We start from the raw sequence: 18,182 nt of genomic DNA, 5'->3' as shown, positions 1-18,182 counted from the left end.
CGGTTTTTAAAACACTGTAAAAAACTGGTTTTTAAAACATTAGTTCCTAGTTTCTTAATTATGTTCTAATACAAGTCGGTCATTAGAATCTACATATACATGTCTATAATCGAGTTTATGTTTATGATAACAATTGTAATTAAGTTTTGAGTTTTATTTTCCTAATACAATCAAAGATGTATTTTGATTTCGTTCTTGTTCACTTTATTACTAATTTGAAATACAGTTCCATCGTTCCAAAATTTTATTTATGGAATCTTTAGAGTCAAAATCGGGAAATGATGACAAAAAGTCACATTAAACAAAATAACAACAAAGTAAAAATTATATGTGCCAAAGTTATAAAAATTTTAAAGAAGAGGTGGATGGTATCTATGTTACTAGAATGTGTCTGAATCAACAAGATTTTGATGGTATTCAGAAATCCAAGCTTGCATGATACTAATTTCTCTCTTTCTTACATCTCGAAGCCACATGGGATCTTCATTGGTTGCAAATCTTAGGTCAACATGATGTGCCCCTGCGATGACATGCCAAAATAGTGAATTTTACAAAATAAAATAAACATATTTATTCTTAGAGTTGCATGTATCATTCATGTATTTCTCTTCAGGGAGATGTATCTTATGATAACATTAACTTAAAGACACTTTTGTAGAAGCTCTTTTTTGTTGATTTCATCATACAATGAGATATGTAAGCATGAATGATTATGATACAACTTAAATACCTTCTTTCTCAACTATGGCAATAATGCTTTTTGATATATTCTTTAGCACCCTGTTTACATACAAAACAAAACATTCGGTTTTCATACTTACACACACACAAAAGAGGGATATATAAAGAAGAAAAGAGAAATACCCGCCACCACTCCAAGGGTCTCGTAAACCGTTGAAAAAGATGATATTACTACCAAAATGTTTTAATACTCTTCTAATATCCTGTTTCATGTGAAATTTCACCAAGAAAATTAGATTCAATTCACTCACCATAACAATATTATTTGAGTTAAACTATCTAAATCATTATATTTATCTCTTGCTGGAAACAAATATCATCTTTATAAAATCCAAAAGAAAAACTACACCTTATTAACCACTAGATCTTTTATAGTCAATGAAAACCACCATTTTTTTTTATAAAATTTCCACTTTGGCCACTAATATGACTATATTTCCGGTTTAACAAAAGTGATATAACTTCTCGTTTATGCACACAATATCATATGTACACGAAATAGCATTTTATTTTCTGAAATGACATTTTATTTCCTGGCTTAGCAAGATTATACACATACCACATAGACAAATGAAACGCATTTCAGAAACTTATATGCTATTTTACGAAGTACATATATGGAAATATATATACACACATGTCGGTTTAAATCCGGAAATAATAAAGGTTGTAGTAATGTATTTGTCACCATAGAAATTTCTTCCAAAAACAGGTAACATTGAGCCAAACAAAATATATACGTTAAATTATAAATAAATAAAAAAAAAAATATATATATATATATATATATATATATATATATATATATATATATATATATATATGAAATTAGAAGGAAACTTTGTATACATACATGGCCACCAAATTCCGTCGTAATCCAAGTAGGCCTGGGTTGGACCTTATAAGTTTTTTCACAGTATCGAGAATGGCCCGTGTAAGTCTCTGTATAAACTGGAAATATGCTGTCTTCATTACTTCCACTTGTTGGCATTATCATCTCTGTGCAAGCCTGGCTTAAATCGTATTAGCACTTGGTTTGACTTTTCAAAGTCAAACAAATATCTCTTTTAACTATAAAAATTAATATAAACATAATTTTTTTTCATTAATGATATCATAAATGATTTTCTCACAATAGTGAAAATATTTCTTACCTGCCATTGCCATCCTCCAAGATCATGGGGGTCAGAATTGTCATTAAGGTCAAAACATTTGACATCTCCAGTGTAATTATAATAGACGTTAGCTGCATGATATAATTTTGCAAACGTGTCGTTTCCGAGGGTAGGATTGTCGATTGCCTTGCACATCTGCATATACACATATGAACTAGTAAGAGCATCTATAATCCAACTTTTATATTTTATTTTTTATTTTTTTATATAATTGAATAGCATAAAAATGGTGCTAATAATATTTTATTTTTAAACCTATATCATATTTACAACGTTTTTTTATGTCAAAACTATATTTCATATTATATTTAAAAGAAAGTTATATAGATTGTCAAAATATCATTCTACTAACTTTACAAAATATATGACAAAAATATAATAAAAAATATTTGTATATTATTAATTTGCATTAGTTGTTATTTTATTATAACGACATCTCCCTGTACTACTAAAAAATAGTTTTATTCTCCATGTGCCACTTTAATACACATCATAATTAATATTATTTCATGTGTCGCTTTATTGCTACTTAACTTTAAATTTGCCTTCAATAAATGTCAGTTAAGAAATAAAGATATAATCTCATAAAATCAACATTCTATTTTCAAAATGCTATAAATAAACAACTATCGAAAATCAAATCAAGTTAGATACTTTAAATGATTAGATTTACAAATTATCTAAAAAAAATATTTGTTTGCAGGATTAATGATTGTGATCCTTATAATCTCTAAGTTGTTTTATTAATGTCAATCAACCGTATAGTACATGAGTTATCACCTAGTTTTGAATATACGTGGTTGTCTTTTATAACTGGAAACAAATAATGTATATTTTACAGATTTTTTATTAATTATATATCATAATTATAATTAATTGTTATAATATTTAGAATGTACCTAGCTACCTTATATAAACGAAAAAAATGAAGAAATATAAAACTTGAGGGAGCAAAATTAACACATAAAAGTTAGGGAAATTGTGAGAATAGTCCTAATATTTTCAGAAAAGTTTCACTTTACTCACAATTTTTTTTTTAACAGAAAAATTCTGATTATTTCATTTTACAATATAATATGTAGTTTCCTATTAAAAGGAAAAAAATATATATTTTTTGTTAATTTGAGACAAAATGAAATAATCGGGACTTTTATTTTCAAAAAATAAATTTTGGGACTAAAGTAAAATGTTTTCGAAAATATTGGAACTTTTCTGATAATTTCCCTAAAACTTATACTATAATGTTTTGGTCTAGGGATGAGCATATGGACCGGGAAACCGACCGGAACCTGTACCGGAATCGGAACCCGATGGAACCGGTCGGGCTGGGACCGATACTATAATTTCGTCAATTTTTGGAACCGGGACCCGGTAAGAACCGGTCGTTGGAACCGGCGCAAAATCGGAAACCGGACCGGATAACTCACTCAAATTTTGAAAGTTGCATAAGTCACTCAATTTAACTTTTTTTTGACTTGAATCTTTTTCCTATATGTAGATTATGATTTGTAGTTAAGTTTAAACTATAAAAACGCTTGATTTGGTTAAAAACTGAATGAGTTACAAGCCCCGCAAGGAAGGGTGTCAAATAAGAATTTTTTTTTTTTTTTTTTTTTTTTTTTTTTTTATGTTTCAGCAATTAAATATAATATGACTTTGTTGTTCAAATGTGAATAACTCACTCAAGTTAACATGTTTTTACCTGAATCTTTTTCCTACATGCATATTAGGATTTGTAGTTAAGTTTCGACTATAAAAACGCTTGATTTGGTTAAAAATTGAATGAGTTACAAGCCCCGTAAGGAAGGGTGTCAAATCAGAATTTTTTTTTTTTTATGTTTCAGCAATTAAATGTAATCTAACTTTGTTGTTCAAATGTGTATAACTCATTCAATTTAAGTTTTTTTTACCTGAATCTTTTTCGTACACGTAGTTTAGGTTTTGCAGTTAAGTTTAGACTATAAAAGCGCTTGATTTGGTTAAAATTGAATAAGTAACAAGCCCCACAATGAAGCGTGTCAAATCAGACTAGTTTCAAAATCGAAAACCCGGCAAAAACCGGAACCAGAACCGGTAGAACCGCCGGACCGATTCGGTTCTAGATTTTGGCTGAAGCCGGTTCCCTGGACCGATCCGGGTCAGGCCGGTTCCAGCCGGTTTGGTCCGTTTGGTCATGCCTATTTTTGTCTACCCAATACTACGATAGAAAATTTTGTGTCATATTAGTGACAAGATGATGCAAGAAATGAAGTGATGTTTGGAGGCTCGTTTACACAAATAATGTAAAAAATAAGCTTTGAAGTAGGGTTGTAAATGATAATAATGAGATTGTTAACCAAAACCAAATGTTTGTCAATTATTATGGTTTTTTGTTTTAAGTAAAAGTTGGTTATTTTTTATTTTTTATTTTTGAATTTGGTTTTTTTGAGAGTTGTAGATAAACATGCTAAAAAACGTTGAAATTGGAAAATAAGGGTTTTATTTTAGAAATAAAATACAGGTATAGATAGAAAAATCTAAAATTATTTTATAATATTGATTCATTACAAAAGATATAAAAGAAAAAGGGTAAGTTCATTGTGAATTAAATTATAACAATCAATTATTGGTATTGAGGTTCATTTTCCTTGACGTATTAAATTATGACGATCCATTATTGAATTGAGGTTGGTCGTATTTCATACTCCTTGACCTACAAATATTTATATATTTAAAAAACACAAATTTGTATAAATTATGCACGTGGTTTCTCATAATAAGCTATTTGGTTCGATTTTTTATATTTTTTATATTTTTATTTTTATAGCATCGATTAAGTCTAACAATCGTGTCGTGTTTGGATTGACGGGTCGCGAGTTGACAGGTTAAAATACACAAACCCGAACACGAAACATTTAACTATACGACCCATCAACCCACTTATTTATACGGGTTCACAGGTTGGAACTTCATGGATCTGATTTGAGTTTGTGGGTTCGTGGGTAAGATTTCATAAATAAAATATATAATTAAACATGAGTAAATTCTAGATGCAAAGGAAAACTAAAAACATTTATGGAAACATGTTCAAACTAAAACATTAATACAATCCTAAATAAATTCAAGTGCTAATGTAATACCCACATTAATACAAACATAGATACATACATTAATCCTACATTCCTATGAATAATACTTAATACATTTAAAAAATTATTAAAATTTTAATGGGTTGACGGGTCAACCAAAACGTTTTTTGACAAACCAATATATGATCTGTTTAATAAACAGGTTGACGTGTTGAAAAATTCAACCAAAACCCGTTTATTTCGGGTCGTGTCAAAAATTGTCAGGCTAGCATCGATCTATATGGTATGTATTATTTATAATGTTCATCCCTTTGCCAATAAATCAAACTATGGACTCGTTAAGTGTGTGTAAAATGACTTTTTCTTGTCATATTTTTTGTTTATAAATATTTTCTTAAATTATAAAGCTCACCATGTTTCACCACTCCCACTTATACCTTCCTCCCATTCAATGTATGATCAAACTAACCCTAAGCATTGTAAGTTTTTTTAGAACCGAAATATATATATATATATATATATATATATATATATATATATATATATATATATATATATATATATATATATATATATATAATAGAGACTCACACCAAGCAAGTAACTAGACGAGGGGGCAAGAGTACAATTTTATAGAATTACAGACAAAGAAAGGGGCAAACACATCAATCTATTCAACTGAAAGCACATTTGTTTCTCCTATGTTTAATCCATGTAAATACCATCGACATGATATTATCTTCCACCTTGGTAGGAGAGATTAATATGTTGTTAAACAACCTCTCGTTTTTTTCCTTCCTAATCCACCACAAAGTACCATGACAGATAGTTACGAGTATTTGTCTCTGTTTGGGACAGTGTCCCCATTTAGCCGCAAAATTAAGAATATCACGAACATCATTGCACTGTGGAATTGTAATATGGCACTATTTGAAGATCCACTCTCATACTGTTGTTGTAAAACAAAATCATATAAGTATATGCCTTGTGTCTTCCTCAGCTCCTTGCCACTTCAACAATGACCACGCTGAGAAGAGTCTAAAACAACCACTTTTTCCATCTCAATTATTTGCTGAATATTAAGTTTTCATCCCCGTCTATGACCACTTGATTCAAGATTTCTATTTTAAATCTAAAAAAACCACTTTTTCCATCTCAATTCTTTGCTTAATTCTTTTTCTCCGTTCTTATATTTCCATCTCAATTAGATCCCTAGATCCAACTAGTGTGTCGATGTCATCTACCCTAGCCTTGAGTTTTTTAGGATTGTCAACTTATTTAGTATAGTCTAGTACCCTCCACTTCTTGATCTGATTCCTTAAGAATTTCAACTTGGCTAAGACATATGCATCCGCAATACCATACACCTCGTCCAAGTGTTTCTAACCATTATCTCGAAGCCATCCATGTGTTGAAGAAATGAAAGGGACCAGGGCCAAAGTTGTAACGCCCATAGATCCGGGCTAGTAAATTTAGAGACGATAAACATCAAAAATGACTTTTTGATTGAAGATTATTTAGAAGGATTAATGTTAACTAAGTTGTAGTATATGTTACAAGGATTCCGTATATATAAAGAACGCAGAAATGCGAGTTATAACGGAGAATTATGACCTGTCGAAGTTTCGTAACAGAACCGGCATGACACAGCACGGCGTAAATAGTGAATTTACGTTAGAGTGATATTTGGCCTTAGCGATCTAAATGAAACTCGTAGAATACGTTAAACCAAGAGCGTGCATAAAAAGAATGTCCAAGTCTGACTTCGTATGAGGAAGTTATGATTTTTCTAAGTTCCAGCTTAACAGTATGCAGCCCGAAGTTCGAATATGAGATTGAGTGATTTCTAGCCAAAACGATCTAAACGAGAATCGAAGATCTCATCGATAGTAGCCCAACGGTGAAAAGACAGACGAAAACGGATGTCCGATGAAGAAGATATGGTTTTCTAACAGAGTTTTCTTATTCCGGCCTACTAAAATAATATAATAAAAGTTAAAGTCAAAATTAGCCGACGGAGTCTAAACGAGAGTTATAGAACATAATCTCACCTACGCGTGGATATAAAGAACGTCAAAAACGGAGCTCATATGCGAAAGATATGAATTTCCAAAGTTTGGAACACAAACTTCAAGGTCTGTCAGAACGCACGACGTGAGCAGGGTACTCACGACGTGAACAGGCAAGTTGCAACGACGCACTGGATGATGATTGAGCTCACGACGTGAGTATAAGAGGCTCACGACGTGAGCATTACATTTTTGTCCTATAAATGGAAATCAAAGGGGCAGCTGGGTTTGGTTGTTCCTTTCTCACTCTCTCTCCCGTATTACATCGTTTTACGTGCAAAGAAGTACCCCCACAGCGCCGCTATCATCCCGAGATGCGAAGCGAGTCCCGAAGCTCCGAAGATCCCGAGAATAAAAGAGTTTCCGAGCCGAAGCTCTGCCCGCGAGAGGCCCAGTTTTCATGGAAGCATCTCGATTTCACCGAAGAATACTACATTTAGAGCCGTAGTGTCGTCCGATCATAGTATTATCAAGTGACTGTATAGTCCCTTTCATAAACACGATTTTAATACAAGTATTGGTTGAATGTATTACATCTATGTTATGAGTGAGTGTGTAGTAATTTTCTTCTAACACATAAATATGAAGTGTTTGCTATGAAATACATGCTATGTGTTATACATTGTTTGTTTATTTGAGATGAGTATGGATTTGATGTTTTATACAGGTTATAAATGATTAAAACTATATGTGTATTTTATATCTACAAGATAAATGTTGGGTATAACATGGATAGATGAAATAGTTGATGTGAGACGAAATAATAAGTGTTTTTGAACTCAACGTGTTCATTAGGTATTTTGAACTCTATGTGTTCACTTGGTGTATTTGAACTCTATGTATTCGTTAGGTATTTTTGAACTCTTTGTGTTCACTTGGTGTTTGAACTCAACGTGTTCATTAGGTATTTTTGAACTCTATGTGTTCACTTCGTATTTTGAACTCTAGTTGTTCATTAAGTATTTTTGAACTAGAGGTGTTCACTTGGTGTTGTTGAACTGAGTATGTTCACTAAGTGTTTAAGAACTAAGTATTCACCAGATGTTTTGAATTAAGTGTTCACTAGGAGTGTTAGAACTAGGTGTTCGTTAAGTTTGTTGAACTAAGTGTTCACCGGTTGTAATTTGAGGACCTTGGCAGTGGTGGACTTTGTTTCAATTCCTTAGGTCAATCCTCAGGAATAAATGAATAAATGATAATTGATTCTTAGGGTAAATCCTTAAGAAATGAATGAGATAATGGGGATGGGTAATTGGGTTGATTGTTGGATGATTGAATATAATAATTGTATTATTGTGGGTTGAAAACCCTATATGCTCACCAGGCCCCCAAGCCTGACCCACTAAGTTTTTTGTTTGCATTAAAGGTAATGGCACAAGAGTATAAATTGGTGGACTTGACGAGAGATTTTGGATAATAGACCAGTAGTTGTAAATAACTGTTGTAAGGTCGAATTGTACTGTTTATGTTTTTGGTCTATATCGGAACATGACATCCCGAGGTTTTATTATTTAATGAAAATACATTCTCTTTAAGAAATCTTTTGATAAAGTTTATCATATTTTGTTTTTGGGCACGAATTCCGCAACTCTTTTAATTAAATGATTACTCTGATTTTATAAAACAAAGCATAAACAAATCGGTCTTTTCTGGCCGTGAATTTGGGGATGTCACTGTTGGTATCAGAGCATTAGTTTAAGCGAACTAGGAATTTGTAGGATTTCTAGACTTAAACTTAGAATGCTAACTGAAGATTCTGAGATGAGTGTCTGCCATATTTTAGGCACTAGGACTTGTATATTTTAGGAAAGATGCCTAAAATGCTTTTAAGTGCTAAATGCTATATGTTTTCCATATATGATATTGTTTGTTCGGATCTATGGTTTGTTATCGACTGGATTTGGAAACCTTATGTGTTTAGGATTCTAAGCGTACGACGACGATATTAGAACTAGCATGTAAACGTTTCGGAGTGATAAGGATGATTTGAACGTCTATCAATATAGAGATCTAAATTCACCTTATTCGGTGTATAGATCAAAAATGGCAAGAACCAGAAGTGGAGCTGGAAACATGAACGAAAACAAGAATCAACCACCTGTGATTGAACAAGTAGTTGTTGCAGCAGCAGCACCTGAGCCGATATCAATGGCTGGAGTACAATTGATGATTCAAACGATGTTGGATCGTTAGATGGAAGAACCTAGGTGCCTGCTTCGGCAGAATCAGGAAGAACTTTCAATACAAGTTGAAGAGCTCGAAGTGAATGGAGGTCAGTTGGAAGGAGGGAACTACAGTGGAATCGTTGGTCAAGCCGATCCGCCAGTGATTAGGAGAAACAACCCAGACGACGGGGTCGGAAGAAATGGATGCGAGTATAAAGATTTTCTAACTTGCATGCCATCGACTTTAACTGGAAAAGAAAACCCAATTGGAGTTATGGATTGGATATCGGAGATGTAGTTGGCGTTCATAACATGTGGTTGCAAGGGCAAGCTACAAACCACATATGCAGTGTGCCAGTTCAGAGGCAGCGCTGTTCGCTGGTGGAACACTCTGGGGAAAACCATAATCCCCAATGAGCCATTGTAACTGACTTGGGCAAAAATTTTGGTGCAATTCAAACGAAAGTTTTGCTCGGCCCAAGATCTGCTAGAACTAGAGAACTAATTTCTGACATTAAAGAAGGACAGCGTGTCCATTGATGAATACACCAATGCCTTCATAGATCAGATGGAGTTTGCTCTGCGCATTGTCCCAGACAGGCTGGCAAAGATAGATAGGTATGCAAAGGGACTACCATGGGAGTACACTGTGCCAGTACGCCAGACACCTATCCTTGAGGCGGCCATCTGGGTTGCTAAGTCCGTCGAAGAAATGATCAAGGGCAGAACCGCTAACAAGGTTGAAGTTGGTGAGAAAAGAAAGTTTGAGGGATCCCCAAGATCCAACGAGAAGACAAAATTCTTAAAGTCTGGTTCGAAAAAGTTCGAAGGAGGAAGAGATGAAGCAAGATGGTGCGATGAGTGCAAGAAGAAACATTTGGGAAGATGTGGCGAGGAGGTCACATGTTTCAAGTGTTGAAAGTCTGGGCACTACGCCAATGAGTGTGCATATAGTAAGAAAGTGTGTTATGAGTGTAACGAGAAAGGGCATATCTCGATCAATTGCCCAAAGAAGAAAGAATCAGCAAAGGCAAAGGCATTCCACATGATCCTTGACGAAGCAGATGTCAATACGAGAAATCAAGGATGAAAACTTTGTATTAAGATATGGCTAGTATCTGGAAGTGTAGCCTATTAGCGGCATAGTGTAGGGTGAACTTTAACCTTTGTGTAATCGTTTCAAGAAATAGTATAACTGCTGGTTTTGATATCTATGTGATATTTATTGTTTGGATGTCTATATGATATCTATGGTGTTAATATCTGATTGTTGGATAATAGTGTGATTTTTGTTGTTATATGGTGACTTGGTTAACTGCGAGACAATACGTGGGACAAGTATGAGTAGGTGTGAATGGTAGTAGAGGGCTATACCACTGGATGCACAGGACTAACACTTGGATCAGGGAAAGTCACAAGGTTACCAAGAAGCTAGTAATTGATTCCGTTTTGTTCAAAGTATGTCATTACCATTGTTTCGGTAATGACTAGTAAGATGGTTGTTATTCCGACCCTAGTGGTCATATCAAATTGAGTCTGACTACAGTGAGTTTGTTACGTGGTTCCGAGAACCAAGTTCGATGTAGCATCTGACTGAGGTCAGAAGATTGAAATCAATGCGACCAATAGCATCGCGCTCGTTGATAAAGAAGTTTGTAGCTAGAGATGCTACATGGTAAAATATGATTACATCACATTAGAATATGAGGGAAGGTATATTTCATTATGGAATTTGACTCTAAGAGACTTGAGTCTAAACGTTGCTTCATATGATGAGAGGTCGTTAGAACGTGACCCATCGGTCTGTTACAATGGATAAAGGAAAGTACCTATCCTAAGAAGAAGAAGGAGTCTTCAAAAAGGATTTATTTTGTAACTCGAAGGTTACGATTGAAAGTCCAACAAAGTACGAAGAGCAGATGCAGGATTGAGCACTAACTGCTATTGAGAAGTCCAAGAGTTAGATACTCTTTCGAGGAAAAATAGAAGTTACGGTTATTACCTAGGATGAAGAGATAACATATTAAATCATTATACAAGTCCTATTTCGTTGATGATTCCGGGACGTAATCATCCTAAGGTGGAGATAACTGTAAAGCCCATAGATCCGGGCTAGTCAATTTAGAGATGATAAGCATCAACAATGACTTTTTGATGGAAGATTATTTAGAAGGAGTAATCTTAACTAAGTTGTAGTATATGTTACAAGGATTCCGTACATATAAAGAACACCGAAATCCGAGTTATAACGAAAAAGTTATGACCTGTTGAAGTTTCACGACAGTACTGGCACGACACAACGCGATGTAAATAGTGAATTTACGTTAGAGCGATATTTGGCCTTAGCGATCTAAATGAAAGTTGTAGAATACGTTAAATCGAGAGCGTGCATAAAAAGAAGGTCCAAGTTTGACTTCGTATGAGGAAGTTATGATTTTTCTAAGTTTCAGCTTAGCAGCATGCAACTCGAAGTTCGAATATGAGATAACGATCTAAACGAGATTCGAAGATCTTATCGATAGTAGCCCAACGGTGAAAAGACAGACGAAAACAGATGTCCGATGAAGAAAATATGATTTTCTAACGGAGTTTTCCTGTCTCGACCTACTAAAATAATATAATAAAAGTTGAAGTCAAAACTAGCCGACGGATTCTAAACGAGAGTTGTAGAGCATAATCTCACCTACGCACTGGATGATGATCGAGCTAACGATGTGAGTATAAGAGGCTCACGACGTGAGCAAAACATTTTTGCTCAATAAATAGAAATCAAAGGGGCAACCAGGTTTGGTTGTTCCTTTCTCACACTCTCTCCCGTATTACATCGTTTTACGTGCAAAGAAGTACCCCCAAAGCCCCATTATCATATCGAGACCCGAAGCTCAGAAGATCCCGAGAATAAAAGAGTTTCCGAGCCGAAGCTCTGCCTGCGAGAGGCCCAGTTTTCATGGAAGCATCTCGATTTCACCGAAGAATACTACATTTAGAGCCGTAGTGCCGTCCGATCATAGTATTATCAAGTGAGTGTACAGTCCCTTTCATAAACACGATTTTAATACAAGTATTGGTTGAATGTATTACATCTATGTTATGAGTGAGTGTGTAGTAATTTTCTTCTAACACATAAATATGAAGTGTTTGCTATGAAATACGTGCTATGTGTTATATATTGTTTGTTTATCTGAGATGAGTATGGATTTGATGTTTTATACAGGTTATAAATGATTAAAACTATATGTGTATTTTATATCTACAAGATAAATGTTGGGTAGAACATGGGTAGATGAAATAGTTGATGTGAGACGACATAATAAGTGTTTTTGAACTCAACGTGTTCATTAGGTATTTTGAACTCTATATGTTCACTTGGTGTTTGAACTTTATGTGTTCGTTAGGTATTTTTGAACTCTTTGTGTTCACTTGGTGTTTGAACTCAACGTGTTCATTAGGTATTTTTGAACTCTATGTGTTCACTTGGTATTTTGAACTCAAGTTATTCATTAAGTATTTTTGAACTAGAGGTGTTCACTTGGTGTTGTTGAACTGAGTATGTTCACTAAGTGTTTAAGAACTAAGTATTCACCAGATGTTTTGAATTAAGTGTTCACCAGGAGTGTTAGAACTAGGTGTTCGTTAAGTTTGTTGAACTATGTGTTCACCAGTTGTAATTTGAGGACCTTGGCAGTGGTGGACTTTGTTTCAATTCCTTAGGTCAATCCTCAGGAATAAATGAATAAATGATAATTGATTCTTAGGGTAAATCCTTAAGAAATAAATGAGATAATGGGGATGGGTAATTGGGTTGATTGTTGGATGATTGAATATAATAATTGTATTATTGTGGGTTGAAAACCCTATATGCTCACCAGGCCCCCAAGCCTGACCCACTAAGTTTTTTCTTTGCATTACAGGTAATGACACAAGAGTATAAGTTGGTGGACTTGACGAGAGATTTTGGATAATAGACCAGTAGTTGTAAATAACTGCTGTAAGGTCGAATTGTACTGTTTATGCTTTTGGTCTATATTGGAACATGACATCCCGAGGTTTTATTATTTAATGAAAATACATTCTCTTTAAGAAATCTTTTGATAAAGTTTATCATATTTTGTTTTTGGGCACGAATTCCGCAACTCTTTTAATTAAATGATTACTCTGATTTTATAAAACAAAACATAAACAAATCAGTCTTTTCTGACCGTGAATTTGGGGATGTCACAAATGTGTATTTCATTACTTAACAACAAAATAGGGCAGTGATCCAACACTTCACAAGGTAGCGCCGTAATAGATAATGATGGAAAGGCGTTTGTGAAGTTTAAACAGACAAGGAATCTGTTTCCTTTTTCTTTTTTCTTTTATTGTATTTTCTAGTCGATAAGACTTAAAAAAAGATATGATATCGAAAAAGAAAATGCGATAGTGTGCTAAGCGTGCTACTACTCACTTCAGCCTTAGATTTAACGACAACAAGGATCGATGTCATTATTAAGACATACCAAATGTATTGACGTTGTAACATATAATAGAAAGAAAGAAAAAAGTCGTTCCAAACATATTTTGGGTACGGGGAGAGAGAGAACACATTACCCTTAAAATATACAAATTTCATCAAGTTTTTTTTTTTTTTATAATAACTCAATAATTGAGAAAAAATTAGTTGCATTAGATTCTAAATATAACATTTTCTGATCATATATATATATATATATATATATATATATATATATATATATATATATATATATATATATATATATATATATATATATATATATATATATATAGAGAGAGAGAGAGAGAGAGAGAGAAACACCCCCTGGTTTTTTGCTTAGTAGTAGTCATTAGCCTAATAATTTTAATACATATTGGCCAAAAATTAAAAGAAATAGGTTCTTGCCCCCTTGCTAGGCCGATAGTCCAAACTCCAAACCAGAATCAGTGACTCTCTAATCCTCACTCAGTCTGTCATTCGCTCCTTCCTCCTGACATCCTTCGATGGTTGATGATATTGAAGCTGACACCTCTCAATTTGCAATCATCGGGCACCATGTTTAGCACTCTAGTGTTCTATCCATTTATCTACATATCTTCATAATGAATGTCTGATTTTACTTGTTTTACTCCAATACTTTTTTAGTATTACTTATTTGCTTCCCATTAAGTACATAAACCTTAAGCATTTCGACATGGAATGTCGTATCGATAATCTTTTTATGTTTTTCCCATTGATTAGCCTCAACAAATGCTAACCCTCATGCAAGCAACTTTGTTAACGAACTTCCACCTTTCAGCTTTGGAAACCAATAATAATTGGCCAAAATCTCTTGTATTAGTGTAGGTTCTATTATGATTTGTGTGTAGGTAATATCACTAATAAGTAATAAGAAAGTACAGATATATAGACCAAGTATAATAATATTTGGTATGTATAAATGGCCTTATTGGAGATAGCTACGTAGGCATTAAACTTAAATTGATCTTGATGTATGTAATAAGTAAAAACAACAACACACTTTCCTGAAACTATAAAGACAACTAAAAATAGTACATATGTAATAGCAAAATACTAAAAGGCAATGGATAGCTATCAAAAAGATCATATTTATAGTGGATGCATGACATTTGAAAGAACTGAGTATTTTGGTTTCTAATATTTATAGTCCCAAATTAATTGTTCAAGCTCCGCCTCTCTATATATAATTACTTTAAAATTAATTATGAAGGTGTCTTTTTAATTTTTTTAAATCAACTTACTTTTGAATCATCTAATGATTTGTTTTGTGTGTTTGCTATATATATATATATATATATATATATATATATATATATATATATATATATATATATATATAATTCTTATTTTCCTACCAAATTTTCCCTTCTTATTTGATTTGGTTATATATATATATATATATATATATATATATATATAATCCATAAAAAATTTCGACCCCTTAAAAAAATTGAATCCAAGCGGTTGTCCACTATTACTCATTTTTTGGGACGGGCCGAAGAAAAGACCAAAGTGCTAAACCATAAAAACCATTTATTTAGTTTTGATATAAATATACCTTATTAATAGTTTTTATAATAAAGAAAACTAAACAAATACAAAACTAAATGTAAATAATACTTTGTGTACATGAGTCAATTTAAAAAAAAAAGTTAAATATAAAGATCAAAATATTTGAGAACTTTGGATGTATAAGAAAATAAGAAAAATAATGAATTATTATAATGGGAATTTTTTTTATCTTTTAAATTTAAATAAATAACTTAAATAAATAAACAAAAAACTAATGAGCTTTAATTTTAGAAATTTTAAATGAAAAGGTAAGTTGATTAATGAAATTGATATCCATTTATTAATATATTTATCGCAAATTATTAAATTTAAATATTATGTGAAATTTAATAAAAATTAAATATGTAATAAATTTGTGATAGGTCATTTATTAAAATACATTTGTGATAGGTCATGACATGCTATTTTTTGGTTAGATTTGTTTGTATTAGATAGGGTCACAAGTTCATTATTCGTTAACTATATTATTTAATAAATTATGAGTAATAAACAAAATGAATCGGATGTATAATATATAAAACATATTGTATTTTTATATTTTTAATCAACTTATCTAGATATAATTTATATATTACTAGTAAATGAAATGACTAATAGTTCTCATTTATTCAGTTATTCATCATATTTCTGTGTTCTAGATTAATTATGCTGAATATGATCAAATTAAATAAAATAAATAAGTAATATGATCATGAAAATAAAAATACATACATAATAAATAAATATTCTTATTGAAATGTTGAATACTTATTTATTCATGAAATATGCAACACTCTTCATTTTGTACCCCGCTCCACAAAATTGGCTTATAAAAAAAATCCTTGCAGCTTATCTATTTCTTTGTTAGCAATAGTTAAAATGCAGATAAATTTGATTGTATGTCCAGAACGTTTCTAAACTTTATCTCATTAAAAAGTAATTTATATATATTTAATAACGAATAAAAGCTTTATTTTTAAATTATTATATCAAATCAATTTAATACCTGTTTGACAGGGAAAGCGGGCAATGGAGCAAGAAAATCTGACGGTGTTGGATAATCCGTCATTGATGCATAAGTAAATGCCGTCTCCAGCCACCCTTCTAGGTAACCTCCGCTAATATAATTTCTGCATCAAAAAAATATCTTAAATTTAACTAATCTCAAGCTTATAATTTCATATAACAAATAACTTAATTAACTCATGGAAAATACCATCTTACTTGCATATATGAAAGGATTTTCGAAGCAATTCAAGTCCCCCATGTGAACTAGCAGTATCCTCGATTTGTTTCCACGATCCTTTTATTACTTTGTAACAATTTTCGCTCTCACTCTATGATTTTATACGATTAATATGCATATTTCTTTTTTGTTTTATAACAAGGTTCTACATGCCAATAATGCATGAAAAATAGCTACCTTAAAGTCTTGGGTAATAATATTGTTGAAAGAATATTGAGATGTAATGTTCTCAAATTGAAGGATTGGTGCAGAAGATGACAATGCCCCAATGGCCACATGTGGATACTTTAGCCTAAACCATGCAGCCAACACTACATAACAAAAAGAAACCCGTTAAACCTTTAATTATTCATTTTTTTTTTTTTTTTTTTCTGAATATGACAATAAGAATATTTAAATAAGATTAAATAAAAGAAAAGAAATCATACTTCCACCATAGGAACCTCCAAAGACAATAACCGGAGAATCCATGGCTGTCATATTGTTCTTGAGATCAAGAATGAGTGTAGCATAATCAGCTAATGCTTGTGTGGAGCTCAAGTATCCCAAACGTTTTGAATTCTTGTACGCTTTCTTCCTATCACCTCCATATGGTATCGATTTTCCATAGTACCTATGCTATAATTATTTGCACATTTACAAATTAGAAACACTAAGGATCTACTTTTTCAAGAAAATGGATTAGCGTGATGAATCTGATTACCTCTATGAAAACGAGAAGGGCCTTGAACTTAGGGGCGATATCATACATGAAGCCAGTGTTCTCAGCGAACCATTCGATATTTCCTTCATTCCCGGTGTACACAAAGATTGGTGCTTTGCTTTTGGGGCCACCCCAAGAGGTGTCATTGATCAGATACCGTTGTTGGAAGGTTTGGTAACTTTGTGGATTGTAATTGAAGTGATCAAGGATTTGAGTAAAGTATTTTGTTTTGTAAAGCTTGTTGTTGCTTGAGAGAGATGGTGTTTCAGGGCGGATGATCGATGAAGGGAAGTACCTATATGGAAACTTTGCAAAAGATGAGGGAGCCGATTGCAAAAATAGTAATGAATGGAACATGAGAAATATCCATGGTGCCATTCTTGTGTCTTAGGTGTTGAAGAAATGAACTGGTAAGGTTATATCACTTTAGAGAAGTTGAGGAAGTCTTGATTAAGACAAGTCCCAAAAAACCGTATGCATCTTGATGTATAATATATATAAGTTATTATTATAATATGTATTTAGATTTTGGAATTATGCGTAGGAAAGAAACATTTGCACTTTAATTACATAGTGCGTGACCATTGTGGGTGGACATATTGCAAATAAAACAAAAGAGTGTTGAGTATGATTGGTCCGTTCACGTGGATCAATAAAAAAAAATCTACTTTTAAATGGAAAATATCATTTTGTTGGAAACTTCATCTAAAATAATACTTGTTTAATGATTAAAATATAATATTAATATTTTATGACTCTGGTTTTAAATTTACATGTGATTAGTTTCTCGTAGGTATCAATAAATAGACTTGTTCTTGAACGTCGTTTTTGCTAAACATAATATTTCCTGTATACTATCCCTTGTCGTTTAATCAGAAATATATACCAAAATTAGGCTGGTTACCAGAAATATAATACAAGCTCAATAAGAATTTAAAGCTTATTTAA

The 18,182-nt window shown here is 32.5% G+C and overlaps 1 protein-coding gene across 1 annotated transcript; it reads right to left on the bottom strand.

Moving 5' to 3' along the window:
- Positions 1-231: 231 nt before the first annotated feature.
- LOC145058332 (uncharacterized) lies at positions 232-17,700 on the bottom strand. Its single transcript, XM_079006251.1, has 10 exons — positions 17,235-17,700; positions 16,960-17,149; positions 16,709-16,842; positions 16,510-16,622; positions 16,292-16,415; positions 1,896-2,051; positions 1,595-1,750; positions 865-944; positions 731-780; positions 232-520 (listed from the first exon to the last, which is right to left on the bottom strand). Exons 1-10 carry the CDS (start codon positions 17,610-17,612, stop codon positions 381-383), a joined length of 1,521 nt encoding a protein of 506 aa, XP_078862377.1. The 5' UTR covers positions 17,613-17,700; the 3' UTR covers positions 232-380.
- Positions 17,701-18,182: the final 482 nt, after the last annotated feature.

Source organism: Lactuca serriola, chromosome 6 (assembly GCF_051521515.1).
Source record: "Lactuca serriola cultivar US96UC23 chromosome 6, Lser_US96UC23_V15, whole genome shotgun sequence".
Lineage (NCBI taxonomy): Eukaryota > Viridiplantae > Streptophyta > Magnoliopsida > Asterales > Asteraceae > Lactuca > Lactuca serriola.
The sequence above is the reverse complement of the archived record's forward strand: the minus strand, read 5'-3'. Positions and strand labels throughout refer to the sequence as shown.

Bases quoted from the DNA above. Each gene is read 5' to 3' on its own strand.
- LOC145058332 (XM_079006251.1), bottom strand. From the start codon at position 17,612: ATGGCACCATGGATATTTCTCATGTTCCATTCATTACTATTTTTGCAA. The intron at 17,150-17,234 runs GTAATCAGATTC...AAATAATTATAG, and splicing joins CCCTTCTCGTTTTCATAGAG to CATAGGTACTATGGAAAATC. The intron at 2,052-16,291 runs GTATTAAATTGA...GTGTATATGCAG, and splicing joins CCGCTTTCCCTGTCAAACAG to ATGTGCAAGGCAATCGACAA.